The sequence below is a fragment of the Puntigrus tetrazona genome, chromosome 24 (assembly GCF_018831695.1).
Source record: "Puntigrus tetrazona isolate hp1 chromosome 24, ASM1883169v1, whole genome shotgun sequence".
In the NCBI taxonomy this organism is placed as follows: domain Eukaryota; kingdom Metazoa; phylum Chordata; class Actinopteri; order Cypriniformes; family Cyprinidae; genus Puntigrus; species Puntigrus tetrazona.
The window spans coordinates 8,450,951-8,472,490 of NC_056722.1; the positions used below are offsets into that span (position 1 = coordinate 8,450,951).

The following is a 21,540-nucleotide window of genomic DNA, read 5'->3' on the forward strand; positions in this document are numbered from 1 at the left end:
AGAATGGTTTTTACCCGCCACTTTCAGACAAGAAACGTTTCAAACACACAGTCGCCTGAGAACGATGTTCAAGATTCGTCATAGAAAAAAACAATTGGGTCGTTTCTGCGATTTCTGCGAAAACCAACAAATATTAGCAATTTCAAATGTATATAGCTACATTATGTGCTGCCTTTTATTTTTGGAATAAATTGGCGTTTCTTTACTTAAATCTCTCTACTTTTAATGACTATCGTTTCTTATGAAAATGCAATATAAAACAATTTCCTCCCGCATTTACTTCAAACAAAACCTGCTTGTCATTGAATACTTTATTTTTATTTTATGAGGGATTTTAATAATTTGAAATGTAATATTTGGGTCTGAGACGAGGGTAAAAATAACTAAAAATCTATAGATTAAATGCATTTCAAAAAGAGCATGCACTACATAAATAATGTAACATGCACGCCACAAAAAAAGTTGCAATTTTTTGAAAAAACAAAAAAAAAAAAGATATGAGCGTCTCCCATGTGGCCTGGTTGTGTCTGCTCGAGCGGGTTTAACTATATGGACTTACTCAAGCAAACAGCATTACCGTGAAACAGAGAACAGAAACACGTGTCTGGTAAATAAGGACAGATCTGGGCATTGCAGCAGTTTCCTGACACACAACACTTCCACCTTTGCAGTCTCTGTGTTTTTACGTCACACATGCTCAGAAATACACGCCAAGATACATGATGACCAAAGCGACGCAGCTTAAGACGTGCTCTTGAGTTTCTGTGACGCTTTTATGATCCCAGGGACTCCAGGGAACGGAGTATTTGTGATATTAATTATATAAAAAAAGAAAGATTCTCTTCAAAATGCTCTGACATGACAGGAGTTACTGTAAATTAGACCAGAGGTGGTGGCGTTGCTCAAAAAGTAACAAAACTTTGGTTATAAATTGATGCATTTAAACAATTCAGGGGCGATTTTACGATTTCTGCCAATACAGATGGAATCAGAAAACCAGTCATAAAAGTGGAATTTACTGAAAAAAAAAAACAAAAGGAAGATTTATAGATTAACTTCCATTGATTAGTCATGTGTTGTGAAAACTAAAATTGAAATCAAAGCCTTTCAATGAAAATATATGTAATATAAGTACACACATAAATATACACGCACATTATGTACTCAAAACCTTTTGGATGCTATTAATTACGATTAATAAATTGACAGCACTAATACACAGACATACACACACACACACATATACATATATGACACACACAAAATATTTCTATAACAGTCATTATCAAACAAAAATCAACTGGGGAAAAAAAAAAAAAAAATTTCAGTAAAAGCAGATTTCAGGCCAAGCACAGTCTCAGCCAACTTAAAGACCCAGAAACGTAATACTGCAGTAGCTTTTGGCCGACTGCACGAACAAAAGCAGCGAAAGACAGACGCGTGCGGCAAATCAATGCCACGTCACTGCAGGCGTCTGAACAGCAGGTGCTGCTCCGAGAGCGGGGGGCCGCCGGGACTCAATGAAAGCGCTGTGCTTCACAGGCACGTCTGGGGACGGAGGGGTGAAGAAAACACCCCAGAACCGCCGGCCGGCTTCCGTGAATCTCGCTCCCCTCGCGGAGGAAGCGGCAAAATATAAATAGCCGCTTTCACCATTTTCCCCAACCCTTTCTTCCTTGATCCCGGGCCCCTCAGCTCAGCGGGAACCGGGGCCCCAGACAAAATGTCTCTCGCTCATTCAGTCGCTCTCTCTCTCTCTCTCTCTCTCTTCTTTAACTTAATGAGAGGCTGCGGAGAGAGCTGTCAGTGTGACAATAATTACAGAAACTCACCAGCTGCAACAGGCCCCGGGCCCCAAAACGTTCATACACACAAACTGTGAGGTCATGGAAAAAAAGCAGGGCTACCGTATCTCGGCCGTCTCCCAGACGCCGAACGCTGGGTAGCTTTAATAAGACGACAGCACAGAATCAAATAACAGTAGTTATGAGCGCTCATCCCTGTAATTCACGTAATGCCAAGCTCAGGCATACACTCACCAGATAAACACAAAACCACAGAGAGGGGGATATTAGCGGCTGAGTCACTGGCGGGGCCAGGTGTGTGTGTGTGTGTGCGGAAAAATATTACGATAAAGAGCCGCACGTTCTCCAACAGGAGGGCAATGCAGTTAACCGAATAACAAAATAATGGCGCGCTGCGCCATGTCAAAACACCTTAGCAACCGCATAGCAACGCCCTTTGACGGACACCCAAAGGCCTGCGACTTTTTCCAAATGTTCTTGGTTATTACATTTGGAAAAAGTCGCAGGCCTTTGGGTGTCCGTCAAAGGGCGTTGCTATGGTGTTTTGACATGGCGCAGTGTGGTTGCTAGGGCGCTATCGAAATCAAAAAAAGCCCACGCTCGAGTCTCAGGGATACCGGCTCTGTTTTGATCGCCGGCAGGTGAAACGATCCCTCAGAGCAACCGACGTCAAGCGGCGGCTTCGTCGTTATTCCCAAACGATTTAGAGATTGGAGGGGGAAAAAAACGCGCGGTAGGTTTGGTGAAGTGTTTAAGGAATGAACGTCGTTGGTAGAACGAGTGTAAAAAAAATTATATTTTGTATCTGTATAGAAGTATACGAATCAAAAATAATGCCATTTCCTAATATAGCCTACATCTATTGACAGGGACAGGCGAACCTTTAGTTAGTTAACCGCTGCTAACTAACCGTTATCAATGGATTTCGCCTCAATGAACTACTAATCTGCTGCTTATTAATAGTTAGTAAGCTAGTTGTTAGCTTTGGGTAGAATATGGTCATGTATTTGATGTAATATACATATATATTTGTATGTGTGTGTGTGTGTATAGATCAAATAGCTTTATTAGCACTAATAAATAGCCAATATGTTAACAACCGGCATGCTAGTTAATATAAACTTGGTCCCTATGCTAAAGTGTTACCAGTTTTTCTATACTGGCATATTTTTGTCTTGCTTTATGTTTACTCGTATTAAATCATCTTGTAGAAACGAAGTGAGAACTGTTACGCCTGTCTTATGTTTCTCTGCTTCTCCTGTAATCACAAATGAAGAAATGTTAGCCTTCATCACTTAATGTCCCCTAAAACTGCGAAACCAATTATTAAGAACCAGCAATATCTGTACGTAATAAGGAGAGGATGGGCCAATCGTTTCCTTCAAATGTGCCGATTTTTTCCTGATTATTTTTAGGTCGGATCAAGCTCTAACGTGAACTTTTATTTGAGGAATGTGCCATTTTGGCTTTTCGCTTCTGCGTTTGCTGAGAAATCTCGCACGAATTCGACCGTAGCTCGCAGTTAGATGCGAAAGCAATAAAAAAAAAACATACGTGCATTACATTAAATACAACACAGATGATACACACGGATCACAAAAGGCCTGGAAGCCTGCATGCACAGCAACTAAATCCAGTGTCTGTGTGGTGCTGTCTTGATAACTGTTGCACAATAACCAGACACCGATATGGAAATCCCACCTAAACAGATGCCACAGTGAAAAGCCACGAACTCATCTCGTGCACAGTGATAAAAGAGCAGCGCGCGGCAAATAAAGCTTTTTTTTGTCTGTTTTCCCAAACAAAGACCCTCATAAAGCCAACAGCACCGTGCACTGAATCTTCAATATGATTGCCATAAAGGCACGAGCATCGCCGCAGTTTGTGCACGGTTCAGGTTTTGGATACGAATCCCCATCAGGCCACTTTTCAGCATTTCCTCTAACGTTATTTATCTATGGATGCGATGCGGTTCGTCCTGAAATCACAGCAGACGTGAGGCCCGGCCACATCCTTTGAGCAATCCCTTCACCCTTACACTGCTTTATCTGCGGCACATCTCTGTGATCGTTTCCTTTTTGTATTTCTGTCGTAACGAAGATAATTGTTTCCACCCCGAACAGCCGCCGGATTTATCGCTGTAGCTCTACGCGCTGCAACCAGCCCGTAAACTCCCGCAAATATCTGTCATCTTACCCTTTTTGCGGTCCGGTGCGCCGCGTATCCAAATCTCACTCGATGATCGGCACTATTTAGATCACAGGCGTGTTTTCCAGCTACATAGTCGCGGATGCTTTCATGGAAAAGGTTTTCTATGCATCCAGCGTGAGACCTGCGGTTCTGCTCAATGCACTGCCGCGCTATCTAACCTGCTGCAGGAGGCGGGGCTGTCTAGCGCTTACTCGTTTATTCATTGGTTAGCCAAGAGTGGTGTCTTTGCTCATTGGTCAGTGCACACGTCCATCAATTGCATGCGCTGGGCTCGTCCCGAAAGTAGCGTGGAGTTTCAGTAGAGGATCAGTTTCGAAATTTCAGATTTTTATATTATATTATATTATCCTGTTATCGGAATTTTGTTGTGGCCTAGATGACTTTATCTGTTAAATCACCATATCGCTGAATATTGCAAAGATCATCACTGGAGTACAAGCGACGCTTTACTTAATTACTAGCAGTTAATTAATCGTGCAGTTTACATGTATATTATTTATGTTGAGCCTGATTTCAGTAAGTACAAGATGCACGACACTGCAATTAACCAATCAGATTTGAGGGATACTTTTTCAGGAAACATCCGTTTTAGGATTATGGTTAGGTCCTTCTAAACCCTTGTTAATCATAGATATCATTGTCCACTTTAAGCATGAATTTCTGGTAGGGTTAGGTTTAGGGGTAGGGATTGGGATAAGTCTATGTTTTTGGACAGTAATGTTGATCCAGAATCAATAAAAAAAATATTAATCCATGACCATGTTTTGGCAAAATCTTATTGATTTAAATGTGTTGGACCAAATTCACACTGCATTATAAGATGTCGCGACCCATGGTGTGTATAAAGCCTCATCTTCTTGCCGTCAGCTTATCTCTAAACGCACCTGAATGAGCGACATTGATATGACCGTATTGAAAGTCCCTCACGCATGGCTGACAGAGCCGTTAGATGGTGCACAACGCGCTGCAGGATGCAATCTGTTTCCTGTCCTAACAGATGGACCTTACTGTACGTGTCCTGTTCTCCCGTCCATAATCCCAGAGCACCCCGAGAATCCAGCATCCTCACAGCATCCATCCCTACAGTCCCATCTCTGATTCAGACCTCCACGAGGAACGCGGTAAACATGTGATGGTGATGATGATGATGATGTTACAAAAGCGGCTGTCTGGCAACGTATAAATGTTGAAATCTTATGAAGGGTTATGAAGGGTTAATAAAGAACATTGCATTATTACTGATACATCGAGAATGTACTGTTATTGAAGGATGACGCGTAAAAAAAGATGATTTGCTCACCCTGAGGTCATTCAAGATGTTTATGAGTTTGTTACATCGTCAGAGTTGAAGAAATGTTATATCGCTTGCTCACTAATAGATCCTCTGCAGTGAATGGGTGCCGTCAGACTGAGAGACCAAGCAGCTGATATAAAAAGTAATCCACACCACTCTGATCCACCAGTTAATGGCTTGTGAATAAATAAAACTGCTTATGAAGGCGTTTTTAACTTTTTTAACCATCTCTGTTGTTGTCTCATATCAAACATATCGACAATTTCTCTAGATTTCTCTCCTGATTCAGACGGTGATAGACGGCGGACTTAATGATTACCTGTGGATTATTGTGATGTTTTAATCAGCTGTTTGGACGCTGACGGCACCCATTCACTGCAGAGCAAGATTTTTTTGGGGGGGGATGGGGTAAAATATCACTTTAACTGTTATAGTTAGGTTATAGTCCACCCCCACCGTCCTCTCTTCTTTCATAAATGAAAAGAGGAAGCTTGTATTGTTTGTGTGTGTTTCTTTAAGAAATCTCCACACAGCAAAGATAGTTGATAAACGAACTACAATACGCCATATGTAGTTCACATACGTATTCCAGGAAGGTCTTATATACAAATGCAAATATCTCTGAATGTCGATGGAAAAGAGCTGCATTAAATCAACACGAGGCTGAGAAAAGAGTGACATCATTCTCGATTGAATCATTCCTTTCAGGGGAAAAAAAAATGCGTCCAAGGCCTCCGAAGTGCCACCTTGCGGAGCACCGGGGAAATATAAAGATTTATTACAAAAATATCTCTAGGCCCTGCCAACATAACCGAGCAGCGATTCATCATCACCACAGCTTTCATACGCCCGAGGGAAACAATGATTACTTTCATCTTAAATATAACCTTTGTGGCAGGGTATAAACAAAACTAAATACCGCTAAAAAAAAATCAAGCCGATGAACAGCAGAGCGGCGGGGGTTATTTAGAGTGGGACTAATTTCATGAGATTCTACCACAAACCATCAAGACCGTGACGGTTATATGAACAGGCTTTTTAAATCCTTTATATCAGAAACATAACACAACCCAAAGCACTACGGCTACACAAATGATGCTAAAATATTAACATGTTTATAATCACCAATAATTTCAACAGTTCGGGACAGAAATGGATGACACGTCCTCCGTGCATCATTAGAGGTTGCAGAATGTTACCGAAAGAGTTTCCTTTTAAGTGCGATACATGAAAGTGTGAAATAAATACATAACACAACGACGCCCAATTCCAAGCACAAGTACTTCTATTACTTGCATCGATCGCTCGGGCACACTGAGACCGAAGCGAAGGAAATCTGCTCATTTACAACATTTTCACGAAAGGAATGTTGTTCTTTTTGAGGCGTATGGTCCACGTAAATATGGATGAGTCTAATCTTACCGAAAGGTCAGTGCTGGTGGGTCATGACCTGAAGAACGGGTAAGAAATGGGCCAAACAACAACAACAACGCAAAGACAATAATAAATGCACAATTAAAATAAGTACGGAATCTAAAAAGAGAGAAAAGGGCTTCATGCATCCAATTAAAAACTTAAAAAAATAAAATAAAATAAATAAATAAATAAATAAATAAATAAATATATATATATATATATATATATATATATATATATATATATATATATATACAAAAAGTTTAATTTGATTATAATACTGCTTTAAATTCCTGTTTTTTTTCTTTTTCCCTGATCTATAAAACACCTACTAAAATGTCATTTGAAATATCTCAATTTTCTCAGCCATATTTGCAGCAAAAATCAATTCCTGACACATTAAAAGACTGCTTACTTTCACCTCAAACACTAATTAGTCATTTTTTACCTTTTTAAAATTTGCCACTATCCTATGTTTTGCCCATTTTCTCATTTAAAACACAATAAAATGTAAGGTCTTCCCTTATAGGTCTTTTATATCTTTAAATATTTACAAGTCAGAATAAGCTTGTTGTTTGAATTTTTTTACAAAAATATTGTGTTGCAGGGAATGACAATGTGACATTAGTTCAACCAAATTTCGACATTATTCTCCAAAAAGGTAGTCTTTACTTTACTTAAATCAGTGTGCTTTTTACGGATACAAAAACACTTTTGACGTCTTTGACCCAAATACACACACACATGTGTATGTGTGTGTGTGTGTGTGTGTGTGTGTGAGAGAGCGAGCGTTAAACACAAAAAGTGTAACAAATTCAATGTTTGTCGTGTGAAATAGGGCAAAAGCCTGCGACACCGAATCCTGAGTCATCTGTGATTTATCATAGACTTAGGCTACTGCATAACACTCTTGCTTCAGTGACACAAGAAAAAAAAATCAATGCTATCAGAGGGGGGCCACTGTGGATCACTGTTTTTATTTTCACACATCAACAGTTAGCAAAGACATTACACCAATGGCACTCTTCCAACGACACGATTCGAAACGAATGCAGAAGATCCAGACATTCAATGATTGCACATCTGTAAGAGAAATGAGGGCTGGGAAGCACCGCACACACACACACACACACACACACACACAAACGCACACACATATACATGCCCCCTCATGCGCTCGAGTGCACTTTCATTTAATGGGCGAGTCCAGAATCTCTTGGTAATCTTGTCGGATGGCCCGGCCCACCCTGTAAAGCTTGAGCCCCGTGAGCACGAACACGCTGACCATGATGACCAGCGCTCCGAAGACGTCGTACACGGACGGGATCATCCTCAGCACGATGAGCTGGAGGAACATGGCCACCACGATCTCCAGATGCTGCACGGTGCTGACCAGAGCCGGGTGGAACTTGTTGAGGGCGTAGTAGACGCCCAGGAACGCCACGGTGGAGCAAACGCAGATCCCCATGAGGTAGCCCCACGTCTCGCCATCCAAGGGAATGATGGGTTCCTGCATGACGAACATAGTCGACGCCCCCCAAACGGTTCCCGTCCAGCCGAAGGTGAAGAGCGCCGTCCACATGCTGACCCGCTCTTTGATGGCCCGGTACACGATCATAGACAGGGCGGCGGTCAGACCCGCCATTACAGTCATCGTGTAGCCGAAGGCTTCCTTCCAGAATCCCAAAGGAGACTTTTCCTCGTCAGCGATGTTGGGGATCATGACCAGGCACAGGCCGAAGAGGCTACCTACGACCGTCACTACGTCTGAGTATCCGAGGCGTTCGTCCAGGAGCAAGAAAGCCAGAACGGCGCTAAAAACCGTGGTGGTGGCCCGCCACATGATAGTGCCGTTGCTGGGCGGGACGATGGCGAAGGACGTGTATGCGCACGTGATGGAGATGACGTTGCAGACCCCGTAGAAGAACAAGCGCAGCCGGTAACCCTTGGGGCCGAAGGGAGCCTCTTTGTAGTAGAGGACCACCAGTATAGACAGCACTTGGATCACCGAGCGGATGAAGATGAGCTCTAACGATGGCACTTTGGAGCGGTCGGCTGCCAGGCGCGTGATGAGGGCCACGCATCCGTGGGCGATGGCAGCCCCGAAGAGGGCCCCCCAGGTGACCCTCGAGGCCAGGACCGAGGCCTCGCCGAAGCTCGCCAGCTGCCCGCCCACTCCCTTATCTCTCTGATCGGCTTTGGGACGGGAGTCCATGGTGCCGAATAAAGTCCTGCCGTGGCCGCTCTCTGAAACCAGCCTCTTGCTGGGGTTGTTGTCCATGAACGAGCCAAAGTCCTCGAAGGACGGAGCGTCGTCGTAGCCCTCATCGCCCGGCTGCGGGAAATGCGTGGCGTACTTCACCGTCACGGTGTTGGGGTGGATTTTAACCCTCTTTTTGGAGCCGTACTGCTGCCTCGTGGGGGACGGGTCCATTTTCTTCAGCTACAGAAGAGCTGTGAAACACACCAACATCACGGGGTTAACACACGCTAATACATAACAATAAAAGATGCTGGGTTTGGAGCAAGACTATGAAATTCGAACTAGATTTAGGTTTTTTAGGTTGCAGATTTAAGCGTGATGGAGGACAGAGAAGTACCTGGACTTCACCTATTGGTGTTTTTCATCATCATGGAGCTTATTAAAAATGGAGCTATAGGAGTAGGAGCTAAAACTAAAACCATTCCCAGTTCCTGTGGTGCAAACATGCCAAAAAGCTGCTATTTCCGTCTAGAAACTACGAAAACTGGTCCCCTGTTCCCCTTATTATTTACTAATTTTCATTTTAACACAAAAAAAGCATGGTGAGGCTGGTTTATTGGGTTTTAAGATATGGCCAGTGCACTTAAAAATCTAATTATGGCTGATTATGGAGAGCTGGCGTTTAGGCAAATGATTAGAGAAATCTGGCAAATGTCACTGCAAAGAAGTCGAGTTATGACATTTTAGTTCAACATAGCAAGGCAGAAATAAACATTAAATCTCACAAACAGCTGATCATCTACTTAAAAGCATAACGTGCATTTACAAAATCCCATGCATTTTCATTTCATTCTGATCCTTTTTATCAATCTGTCCAACAGAAAGAAAGAATCAAAACCTCGTAAGCACCACGAAAGTGGTTCGTATCACTTGCACGCTGTATTCCAAAATGTTCCAACGCTAGTGCGAAAAAAATTAAACTGACATAACACATTTTTTTGCTATGAACTGCTACGAATCACCGAATCGGTGAGAACTTCAGAACAGAGAGAACCAGAATCAGTTCGGTCGGTTCAGAAACGAACAGGCTTGATTCTCGAGATCTGCTGACAAATAAGATGGCATGAGTTAACAAATAATAAATCATCAAATCAAGTTAATAAATCATCATTTTGGGGCAAAGTGGACATGCTGTCGAGGAGGGGGGTCTTCAGCAGTAAACAATGGAAGCATATTTTTTTGCCAGTTGAAGCTTGAGCTGTGGTTTCACAGAAATGCAGAAGAAAACCTTACATAATTGATAAGTCGCTGCTTGAATGGGCTCCTTTCTCACAGCTCTGTCTCTCTCTCTCTGTCTCTCTCTCTCTCTCTCTCTCTCTCTCTCTCTCTCTCTCTCTCTCTCTCTCTCTCTCTCTCTCTCTCTCTCTCTCTCTCTGTCTCTCTCTCTCTCTCTCTCTCTCTCTCTCTCTCTCTCTCTCTCTCTCTCTCTGTCTCTCTCTCTCTCTCTCTCTCTCTCTCTCTCTCTCTCTCTCTCTCTCTCTCTCTCTGTCTCTCTCTCTGTCTATCTCTTTCTCTCTCTCTCTCTCTCTCTCTCTCTCTCTGTCTATCTCTTTCTCTCTCTCTCTATCTCTGTCTCTCTCTCTCTCTCTCTCTCTCTCTCTCTCTCTCTCTCTCTCTCTCTCTCTCTGTCTATCTCTCTCTCTCTCTCTCTCTCTCTCTCTCTCTCTCTCTCTCTCTCTCTCTCTCTCTCTCTCTCTCTCTCTCTCTCTCTCTCTCTCTCTCTCTCTCTCTCTGTCTCTGTCTCTGTCTCTCTCTCTCTCTCTGTCTCTCTCTCTGTCTCTCTCTCTATCTCTGTCTCTGTCTCTCTCTCTCTCTCTCTCTCTCTCTCTCTCTCTCTCTCTCTGTCTATCTCTTTCTCTCTCTCTCTCTCTCTCTCTCTCTCTCTCTCTCTCTCTCTCTCTCTCTCTCTCTCTCTCTCTCTCTCTCTCTCTGTCTCTCTCTCTCTCTCTGTCTCTCTCTCTATCTCTGTCTCTGTCTCTCTCTCTCTCTCTCTCTCTGTCTCTCTCTCTCTCTCTCTCTCTCTCTCTATCTCTGTCTCTGTCTCTCTCTCTCTCTCTCTCTCTCTCTCTCTCTCTCTCTCTCTCTCTCTCTCTCTACTGCCGCCCCATGTGTAAAGCAATTTCTATATTTAAGTGCTGTAGCGCCTGCTCAGATAAGCAGAATTTGATTCAGTGTGATGGGAGGAAATTATGTAACGTGGAAGGAAACTAGATAGCGGTGAAACGGTCGAGTTTGGATTATCAGTGCAATTACAATTTTAACATTAAGTAACGCAAAGATCAGTTTTTGCATGTACAATGAAACAAGATCTATCGTCGTGTTCAAAACAGCTTGGGAGAAAGAGAGAGAGAGATAGAAAAGAAAACCAATTTTCTTCTTAATAGATCACACAAACCAAAAATACGGTCTGATTTTTATTTTTTGTACTCTATTGAAAGAAACACCGTTTGCCAAAAACCAAAAGCTCCACCAGGGGGCAACAACACCAACAATATCATCCCGAAGAAAGCCAACCTATTATGCTCTAACCTCGTAACTCGTAAAAATGTCATATTATATGATACAGCTATTATGAATCGTATATTGCCCTCATGGCACACCGTGAGGCTGAAGACATCAAAAAAAATCTTGCCGATGAAAGGATGATTTATTTCAGGCATGCAAGGGGCACAGCCTTTGAACCAAAAATGAACCTGAGACGACTCTGGTTTCTGTAATAAATCTGCCACCGAATGCAAAATGTCGTGCATTTATTATCATTTCAAACCACGGTAGGCTAAATAAAGCAGAGATCTGGTGCAGAAAATATACATTAAGGAATTTTACTAGCTCGAAAAACGGTACAGCCTACTTGTATTTTTATTCTTTTGCATTAATTCGCGTGCACTTTAACGCAAATTCCGCACGTAAAACACTAAACAATGTTATATGTGAGAATCTCTGCATACAAACACTGTTGCGCAAAAGCGCTGCGATCAAAACGCGTCGTATTTATTCGTCTCCTGCAAATATCGCCGGCGCGTATTGCGCACCGAATCGAGCGATTTCACTCACCGCGCTTCTCTCGACGAAAGGATCCAGCTGCCTTTAAAGCTCTTGGGGACGAAACATAAGTGTTTAATTCACTGGCGTCAAGACACGGAGAACCGCGCTTGCCATGTCTCCATCCTTTCCTCGCGGACGCGCCGGACGTCTCCAAGGTGCGCGCCTCATCCGCGCGAAGCTCCACACGCCTCCTGACGCTCGCGTCTCTGCCGGGGTGACACAGACAGGCGATGCTCCCCAAGACAAACCCCTTGTTTCCTGTCTGAGAGCAGAGCGAGGGTGGGGTGGACCATGTGAATACTGCTTCACCCTAACACCATCATCTTCAGCGTCAGAGGAGGCACGCGCGTGCAGAAATGGGCTGCCTTTTAGGGTCTCTTTTTTATTTCACGTATTTAATGTTAATTTAAGCTAGTTCGTTTAACGAAGGCTTCCTAAAGCCTCTTTTGATTAACAGCAGCCTGTTAATTAGACCTAATCGGAAATACAGCTTTTCACGCCGCGCTTCAGTATCTGTTTAAGCAACTTCACTTTTACACTTGTCATGAGAAAAAAGGGAGCTAGAACAGCTTTTGAACATGTTATGATGTCCTAGTCCAAAAAAAAAATTAAATAAAAAAATAAAAATGATGCGGCGGTAGAATAGGACCAGCAAACAGCCAATCAAAAGCCTTTTTGCCTCATTAAATATTCATGACCTCCGCAGTCAGAAACTTTCAGGCGCGCGCTTAAAATGTTGAATTTCAGTGTAAAGCTTTTTTCTTGTAAATTGTAAAAGTTTTTGAGCGAACCATTAGTAAACTATTTCTACTGTACAGTACGATGGCTATTTTTTGTTCCTAAAAAGTTTCACAATTAATTAATTAATTTTAGCGTAAATTATGATGCAGTTTTTATGAGAGTTGTTGAAATTTTGTGTAAATTGTAAAAACTTTTTCATACACGAATTGTTGAATTTCAATAAATCATAAAACCGTTTTTATTGGTGATTTGATTAATTTCTTTGTAAATCGTAAAAGCTCTCTTTTGTTAATCGTTGAATTCCTGCGTCTGCACAACCAATATTAACATTAATTGTCAAATTTCCATTTCAAAGCCCATTAATGTCCATAAAAAAAGTGAAAGATATTAAAGCTTGAAGCTGAAGTGTGATTTCTGAGCGGCACTAAAACACAGGTTCAATACGTGAACCCACGGCACATTTTTATTACGTTGATATAGGTACATATTGCTGTGTTTTTATGTTTATATTTTATTTATTTATTTATATTTAACATTTGCCAAATATTTAAAATAATATTTTAACCCTGCACTTTTAAATATATATATATATATATATATATATATATATATATATATATATATATATATATATATATATATATATATATATATACACACACACACACACATACATATATATATATATATATATATATATATGTGTGTGTGTGTGTGTGTATATATATATATATATATATATATATATATATGTGTGTGTGTGTGTGTGTGTGTATATATATATACTAACTATTTAATAATTTAATAACTATTTAGGTCTTTCCCCCTGAAGATGAAGAACAGGAACAGCAGGAGCGTCTCTGGGGAGATTCATCAGCAGAGGAAGCTCCTGCAGTCATTCACATAGCTAATTCTGGTGGGATGTAATTCATATCTATGCCTGACCGACTCACAACACAAACGCTCCGCTCAGCGTTTCTGACCTTTATTTATCATCACAGCTGTCAATGCCTTCGACCGCCGAGACGAATCATGCTAATTTATGAATCAATACCAACTGATTTGTCACTAAGGGCTGTTTGGGTCACACTCTTTGACTCCTCGGGTGTGTTTGTGTTCAGTATTGATTTCTTTTTACCTTCGGTGATGGGTTTGTAAAGTCTGTGCTGTAAGCATAAGTTCACTTTTGGCACATCTCTAACTGTTTAAAAAAAGAGGGCAAAGGCTCATGGTTTTAGGCGGGAAAATGGCCTCCACTTCATGGAGAATTTACTTAAGTGAAAACACTGTGAGCCTCAGCAGTGTGTGTGTGTGTGTGTGTGTGTGTGTGCCACAATCAGCAATGAATGAACAGAAATGAAGAGTTTTATAAAGAGTTCAACAGCTCAGATAGACAGGCAATTGAACAGGCTATGAAATGTCACCCAAGCCATTTTTATAATGAAGCCATTTCTAAAGGTAATTCCAGCCTGGCTGCCCAGGAATTGTCCTGTAATGAGGACGCTGCAGTTTTAAATGAGATGATGTGGCTTGATGGTGTTCTGTTCAGTGAAACATGTCCCGGGATGAGTTAGAGGAAGACACGTTCAGCCAGTCAAAAACCGCAAGTGACCGCCACACTAAGAAAGCAATGAGAGATGAAGACCTGCTGTTTGTGAGCGCTCTGTCGTTTGAGACGGGCGAGAGCTTCGGATTACTCGGATCACTGGATGCTGTAAAAGTTTAAAAAAGACCTGATAATGCTCTGAAGAAAACACGAGCTGCTCTGCCACAGTACTGAAATGTTGTAGGTGGTTGCCAGGGCGTTGCTATGCGGTTGCTATGCGGTTGCTATGCGGTTGCTACACGGTTGCTACGTGGTTGCTACGCGGTTGCTAAGGTTGTTCTGAGTGGATTTTAGAGTGTTGCTATGGGTTACTCAAAAAAGATATTCACCACAAATTGCTACTGTAAAATTGCACCGATTGCTGCATTTTGAAAAGTAATCAGATTACTAATTCATTTCAAGTTACTTTCAAGTGTACTTTACTTTTACGTTCTATAATGGAGGTGTAATGTTTGTATGATGCCACTATTTTCACAAATTTGCGTTTTATATACTAATAATATCATAAAAAGAATCACTTTGATACCCGTTTGGAAAAAGTTCTCAAGACAACTGGAAAAAGTTCTCCTATTCCAAGACAACTGTTATTTTCCTGCTGTTCTAAAACAACTAAAACTAAATCTGAATAAAATCAGTATAGACGTATTTAAAAACTACAAAGCAATCCTAAAAAAAATGACACAGTAAAATCATTAAAACTTTAACTAAAATTAAAGACAGAGAAGAAAACATCTAGAACTTAAAACCAAATAAAAAAACAGCATCTCAAAAGAACATTCTCCTCAAAAAAACTTGCGATTTGAGGTATAATTCACGTCTGATCCATAGCAATTAAAATCGCTAGGTTTGCATAACTGTAATAGACATGCTTGCGTAAAATCAGCACACGTTAGTGCTTTTTATGGTGCAACTTTAGCTAAATTTCTTACACTTTTCGTGCTGAGCATTTAAAACATGTAATATTTATCTTAGTAGCATGTCCCTGGTTCTGAGAGATGCTCTTTCTGTATCCTAATATAGGCCTATGTACAGAAAAAGACAGAGAACGCTTGTTTCTTTCACATGAATTTTGAATGAGGAGTGAGTCAGACCAGTTCTGCAGAAAAGAGGGATACTTACACTTAAAAAAATGGAAGAAAATGCCATCTGCATTCAGAAATAACAGACACTCTTTCCCGTTCTACAGCAGATGCAGCTTTCATCTGCTGAAAAACTAAAGGATGATGGAATCGAGGACAACAGAAACATGAAATAAAAGGCAAAAGAGACAGAAGATCAAAAAATGAAAAATTGATAGTCTATAAATATTGAACTATGCCTTTAAGACACAGAGGTTTATCTGTCCCTGTTGTGGCTCAGGAACCTGTGTCTGCTCATATCTCTGTGTAATAATGAGTCTCCAGCATAATAGAAGGATGTGAGCTCACATGTCTAGGAACAATTTCTTCATAAACGTCAGAGCCATTGTTATCTTTTCACTCTCTCTTAGCACATGTCATGTACCACACATTTATTGTTAATATCGACTAATAAAAAGGACATCTTTTCCAATGACCAAACCATTTATTGATTCACTTTTTGAAGAGCAGCACTTGAAGAGACGGTCTGTTGCATATATCAATAAAATCCTGCTGTGATGTTGTGTTCAAAAGAATCAGTGGCAGTGAACTGAAAAATTTAACCATATGGAATAAATTGTAACCTAACCTAACCTAATCTAACCTTACCTTACCTAACCTAACCTAACCTAACCTAACTAAACCAAACCAAACCAAACCAAATCCAATCCAATTCAATTCAATTCAATTCAATCCAAATCTAACCTAACTATCCTATCCTATCCTATCCTATCCTATCCTATCCTTTCCTATACTAACCTAACAAATCCAATCCAATCCAATCCAGTCCAATCCAAACCTAACCTAACTATCCTATCCTATCCTATCCTATCCTTTCCTATCCTAACCTAACAAATCCAATCCAATCCAATCCAGTCCAATCCAAACCTAACCAAACTTAACCTAACCTAACCTAACCTAACCTAACCTAACCAAATCTAACCAAACCAAACCTAACCTAACTTAACCTAACCTAACCAAACCAAACCAAACAAATCCAATCCTAACCAAACAAATCCAATCCTAACCAAACCTAACATAACCAAACCTAACCTATCCTATCCTATCCTATCCTAACCTATCCTATCCTATCCTATCCTAACCTAACCTAACCAAATCTAACCTAACCAAATCTAACCAAACCAAACCTAACCTAACCAAACCAAAGAAATCCAATCCTAACCAAACCTAACATAACCAAACCTAACATAACCAAACCTAACCTAACCTATCCTATCCTAACCTAACATAACCTAACCTAACCTAACCTAACGTAACATAACGTAACCTAACCTAACCTAACCTAACCTAACCAAATCTAACCAAACCTAATCTAATAAATTAAAATAAAGTTGTTGTTTTTTTTACAATTATTATTATTATTATTATTATTATGAAGAAGAAGAAGAAGAAGAAGAAGAAGAAGAAGAAGAAACTTTCAGTGGTGCTTGTTAGGCCATGTTGAAGTTTGGTGAATGCAACATAAAAATAGAAATAAAAAAATCTCTGATAACATAGACTAACAAAGCTGTATTGCCTGACATCATTTTTAAAGCTATAGCTGTTCTAAACAAGCTAACCGACACACGATACGACAGCTCAATGCCAGTCTAATGAAATGCAGTTGGCAGCTAGCATTGATTTAATGAACTATGCTATCATGTTTGCCTGTTTTAAACGCTTTCAAAGAAAGACAATAGAAGCTCAGCTACATCTTCATTCGTGAAAGCAAACACACATAACGCTTTGATTTGCCCTTTCATTCTGTTGCACACCATTTCATTTCCAGTCAGCTTCCATTAAACACGCACCATTTAGTTCTAATAAGAAAAGCATTACAGCTTCCTCATTTGTCAGGCATGAAAAGCAACATCGCTCAGTGTTCGCATCACATCACGGGCCTTTTTTATGAGCTTCAGGTGGATCTGAAACATCTGCATCCATAAATGAGATGAGGATGGCATTGAGTGATTTGCGCTGGAAGCTCTGTGTTTGGGATAGAGAAGGAGATTCGCTCGTTTGTCAGTTATCTGAAACGGAAAGCCCAGGAAAACCCATCAGATTCTGTCCATCTGTGCATGAGCAAGACTCCAAATATAAACCAGATTTCACCATAAACATAAATAGCAAATGGCAGAGATTCATGATGGTGAAGAAAATAAACATCAAATCATCAATATTCGTGCAATTCAATAACTTCCTACAAAGCATCAGTTTGGCAACATGAATTATTTATAGTATTCAAATTCAAATTCAAATTTTATTTGTATAGTATAGTAGTTACAGCATTTATTAAGATTTTTTTTTTTTTTTTAAATTATGTTGTGCTTGTCATTGGTATATTTCTATTTAGCTGCTCATTTCAATTTTAGTAATTTAGTCATTTTAACATCTTCAACTCATTTTTATTTTATATTGTGTATCTTCATTTTAATTCTTTAATTTTAAACCTATTTTTTATCATTTCAGAACTTTTTTTTTTAATTAAATGTATTAAATGTGATATTTTTTTAAACTTGCCTCGCCTGGCCTTATTTTATTTATTAGTTGCCATTTATTTTTTTATTTTATTTTTATTTATTCATTTATTTTTGCATCTAATGTTTATTTTAATTATTCATTTCAAATGATTTTAGTTCGTAACAATACTTCACAGATGTTCAATTTTGCATAATGCATTACAAATGGTTATAAATTCATACTGTCATCATTCATATTTCGGTTTTGTTGGTTTGTTCATATGGTTTTATATGTCAACTACACACTTGTTTATTTTAAATCTTGTTGACAAATAAGCAATCAATAAAGCAAAATTGCATATTTTTCAAACTCTTAGAATCGCTGCGAGATGGGGTTCAACGTTTGAATGTCAGGTGGCTTTTATGATTATAAAGAAATAAAATATGCAATAAGAATATACAGATATTGCGAGCCGTATTTCGATATGATTATGAAAATAATATTGTGCGCAGGAAGGAAAAGAGCCAATGATCCCGAGAATAACCAGTGTTTGTTGTAACTGCGGTACGATCTGAGATGAGTCCCGGATGCCTGCGGAGAACTAATGATCCCATCTCTGCTCAATATTATCATGAGCTTCTCCGGAGGAACAATAATGAACCGCACATATAAAGAGTGTCACGCTGTCGGCGGCCAACAGTTTCATCTGCACCGGTCATTCAAAACACATTCGTCTGGCTCTTCACGACTCAAGCGTAGTTGAAGCAACACAAATATCACCCAAAGAAACGCTGAATGCTGAAGGGATTTGCTCTGGATTTCAGCTCTGTTTATAAATGGGCAATACTGTACTTTCTGGAAATATTCTCCAGAGCGGCAAAATGAAATAACAATACATGATGAAAACGTAACCTTATTTCAAAGCATTTATTACTTTAAAATTAATATTTTACATTAACATAAAACCTTTGCTTTATTATACAGAGCAGGAATTTGTTTATTTATTTATCGCTTCTTTGCACAAATGTGACCATTATAAAATCATTTATTATTATTATTATTATTATTATTATCAAAAATGCATTTCATTAATTTATGCACAAATTGATTTATTTTTATTTTTATTATTATTGCATTGAATTTAATTATTAACCGCCACTATTATCGTTACAAAATGATGTTTCACAATATTATAGCAATGCAAAAATGACATATAACTGTTATATATAATATATCGCATGATATTATTATTATTATAATCATCGCCAGGGCATTTACGCATGTTTTATGGAAGCATGTTTTCAAAACAAAACAGCCTTTAAAAGTCATTTTTACTCTATTTTTATGCACTTTTAGAATCAAACATATGGAATTTTTGAATAAATTAAGAAATGATCAATCGATTGTTAAAGCCATAAAAAATTTTTTATATTTTTTTATGGATTGTTATAATTTATGTATTATAGTCTATAAATGAGACGGACAGAGCATTTTTGATCTTTTACGTTGAATCTGTATTAACCTCTGTTTAGACTCCACGAGTAAATCATTTTTAATCATTTAGAAAAATGTGTTCTATTTCTGCATCTTCCGTTCAAGACCTTTGCAGCGAGTCTGATTAAAAAGATTTACATTTGAAGTCTTCAGGTCGGCTGAGAAAAAGGTGTGCAGCTATCCTCTCCTCCGTGTTAATGCAGAATCGACCCATCATCTGTCTCCATTATGTCTTCAGACAGCTCTGTACAGCCCAGCGCGGCCCAAGCAGACGTCTTCTTTATCTCAAGCAGGTTTATTTCATGCACACTCCACTTTCTTGCTGTGAATGAAAGGAAAGGCACGGAGCATTTATAAAAGAACATTCTGTGTTATTTTCTCTCGTCTTAACTCACTGATTTGAAGCCACAGATGTTCATGTTCAAGTATTATTTGAACGTTTCTCTCATGATAAGCACTCTGTAAGCGTATTTTTAACGTGCAGTTTTTATAAGCGCGATAATGAGACAAACTTATTTTCTGCAGTAATGAGGTCGCGATCTCCATAGATCTCCATAGAAATGTTCTTTAAGCGCGGAGAGCCTTACAAAACACTATTTATACACACCAAGTGTGCAAAAATCTTCTGCATAACTACGTGAACGCATTGGAAATGTCACACTCGGACGGCAGGTCAAGCTGATTAACATTGCAAACACTACTGCTGTAAAATTCCCATCTTTCTCCATCAACTGGGGTCACAGAGAGGTCATCGCATATCTGAATTTGCACCTATGCATTTTTCGAGATTCATAATTAGCAGGACCAGTCATCGACGACGGCAAAACGGGAGCTTATTAAAACGCACCGCTGGTGTTATTGTTTTAAGAGTTGATCTGACGCTTGCCTGAACTCCGGCTGCCCAGAGGATCCTTGTGAGGATTCTTCACCAGCGCTGATTCATAAAACACACGGCAGCCTAATCCAACGCCTCCTCTTTAAAATTAGCCTTTTGAATCGGTTCATTCGCCTGCTGTAATCTCTCTGGCTCTCGACTAATTAGCAAACCACGCTCCGTATTTCTCAAGGAAGTATCAGATCTGGGGTTTGGAGCCATTTTGGGTTGGAATCCAGTTCAGAAACGAGAGGATGCTAAATGTTCACGCCGAATGAGATACGGGGAGCTTCTTGTAAAAAGTGACTTTATGCTGAAGTAAATGCTGTAAAATGTAAGTTCTACATTAAATAATTTAGCCTATAATGTATAATTTACTTGGTATAGTTTGTTACGTTTATAAGGATTCTTCAAGTAAATATCAAAGTTATAATCCAGGTCAGACTGTTCACTGTTTTTGAGTATTTATATTGTTTTATGGCTTCAGAAGACTTGAAGTTGACTAGTTTTATGTCCAATATTCTTCATGGAACCAACACTGCCAATAAAGAACCAATTCTGAACAAGAATTAAACATAACCAGCTATTTTTTATGCCACATGAAGCCCATTTTAAACGTATTTCAATGTTTTTTACGGACTGACGCATATATTCTTTTGAAGCATCTGACAGCAGATATTAGACCTCAGTGAATGAGTCACAAAGGGGTGAGGACCATTTGATATTCATTTTGATTTAGCAGCATGATTCTGGTTAATAAGCTCTATAATCTCTACTTTTCCTCGGGGTTGGTTTAATATAGGAAGGACCGACTGGTGTGTTCTCATCAAATGCTATTGTCAGCCGTGGCTGACAGTATGGAAAATGTGCTGGGTCTAATTTTACCGTGATCAAAAGCACGCATCGCTCAGCATCATAATAGTACTCACACAGTTGGCATCGTGGAAGAGAGACAGATTGCATAATGACAGCGGCAGAGAGAAGACAATGGCTCATCATTTGCAATCCATCAAATTCTTCAAAGAGTGTCAGTGGTGTTTTACGCTGCTAAAAATAACGCTTCTTTATTGGGATCTGTCTGTGGTCCCACAAAGAACCTCTAACATCCATAGAACCTTTCCATTCCACCAAAAAAGTGAGAAAAAGTACTTTTAAAAGAATTTTAAAATGCTCTTCACACTTGAACACTCAACTGAATGTTTCTTTGGGGGAA

At 39.7% G+C, this 21,540-nt stretch overlaps 2 protein-coding genes across 2 annotated transcripts in view; both read right to left on the minus strand.

The window, feature by feature from the left end:
- The window catches only part of nck1b (NCK adaptor protein 1b), a 31,234-nt gene extending 27,059 nt beyond the window's left edge, over positions 1-4,175 (minus strand). Inside the window, exon 1 of the mRNA XM_043226538.1 lies at positions 4,002-4,175. The gene's annotated coding sequence lies outside the window, so the exon portion shown is untranslated. The remainder of the gene's footprint in view (positions 1-4,001) is intronic.
- Positions 4,176-7,684: 3,509 nt separating this feature from the next.
- On the minus strand, positions 7,685-12,550 carry slc35g2b (solute carrier family 35 member G2b). The gene is made up of 2 exons (XM_043225730.1): positions 12,044-12,550; positions 7,685-9,180 (listed from the first exon to the last, which is right to left on the minus strand). Exon 2 carries the CDS (start codon positions 9,158-9,160, stop codon positions 7,916-7,918), a length of 1,245 nt encoding a protein of 414 aa, XP_043081665.1. The 5' UTR covers positions 9,161-9,180; positions 12,044-12,550; the 3' UTR covers positions 7,685-7,915.
- Positions 12,551-21,540: the final 8,990 nt, after the last annotated feature.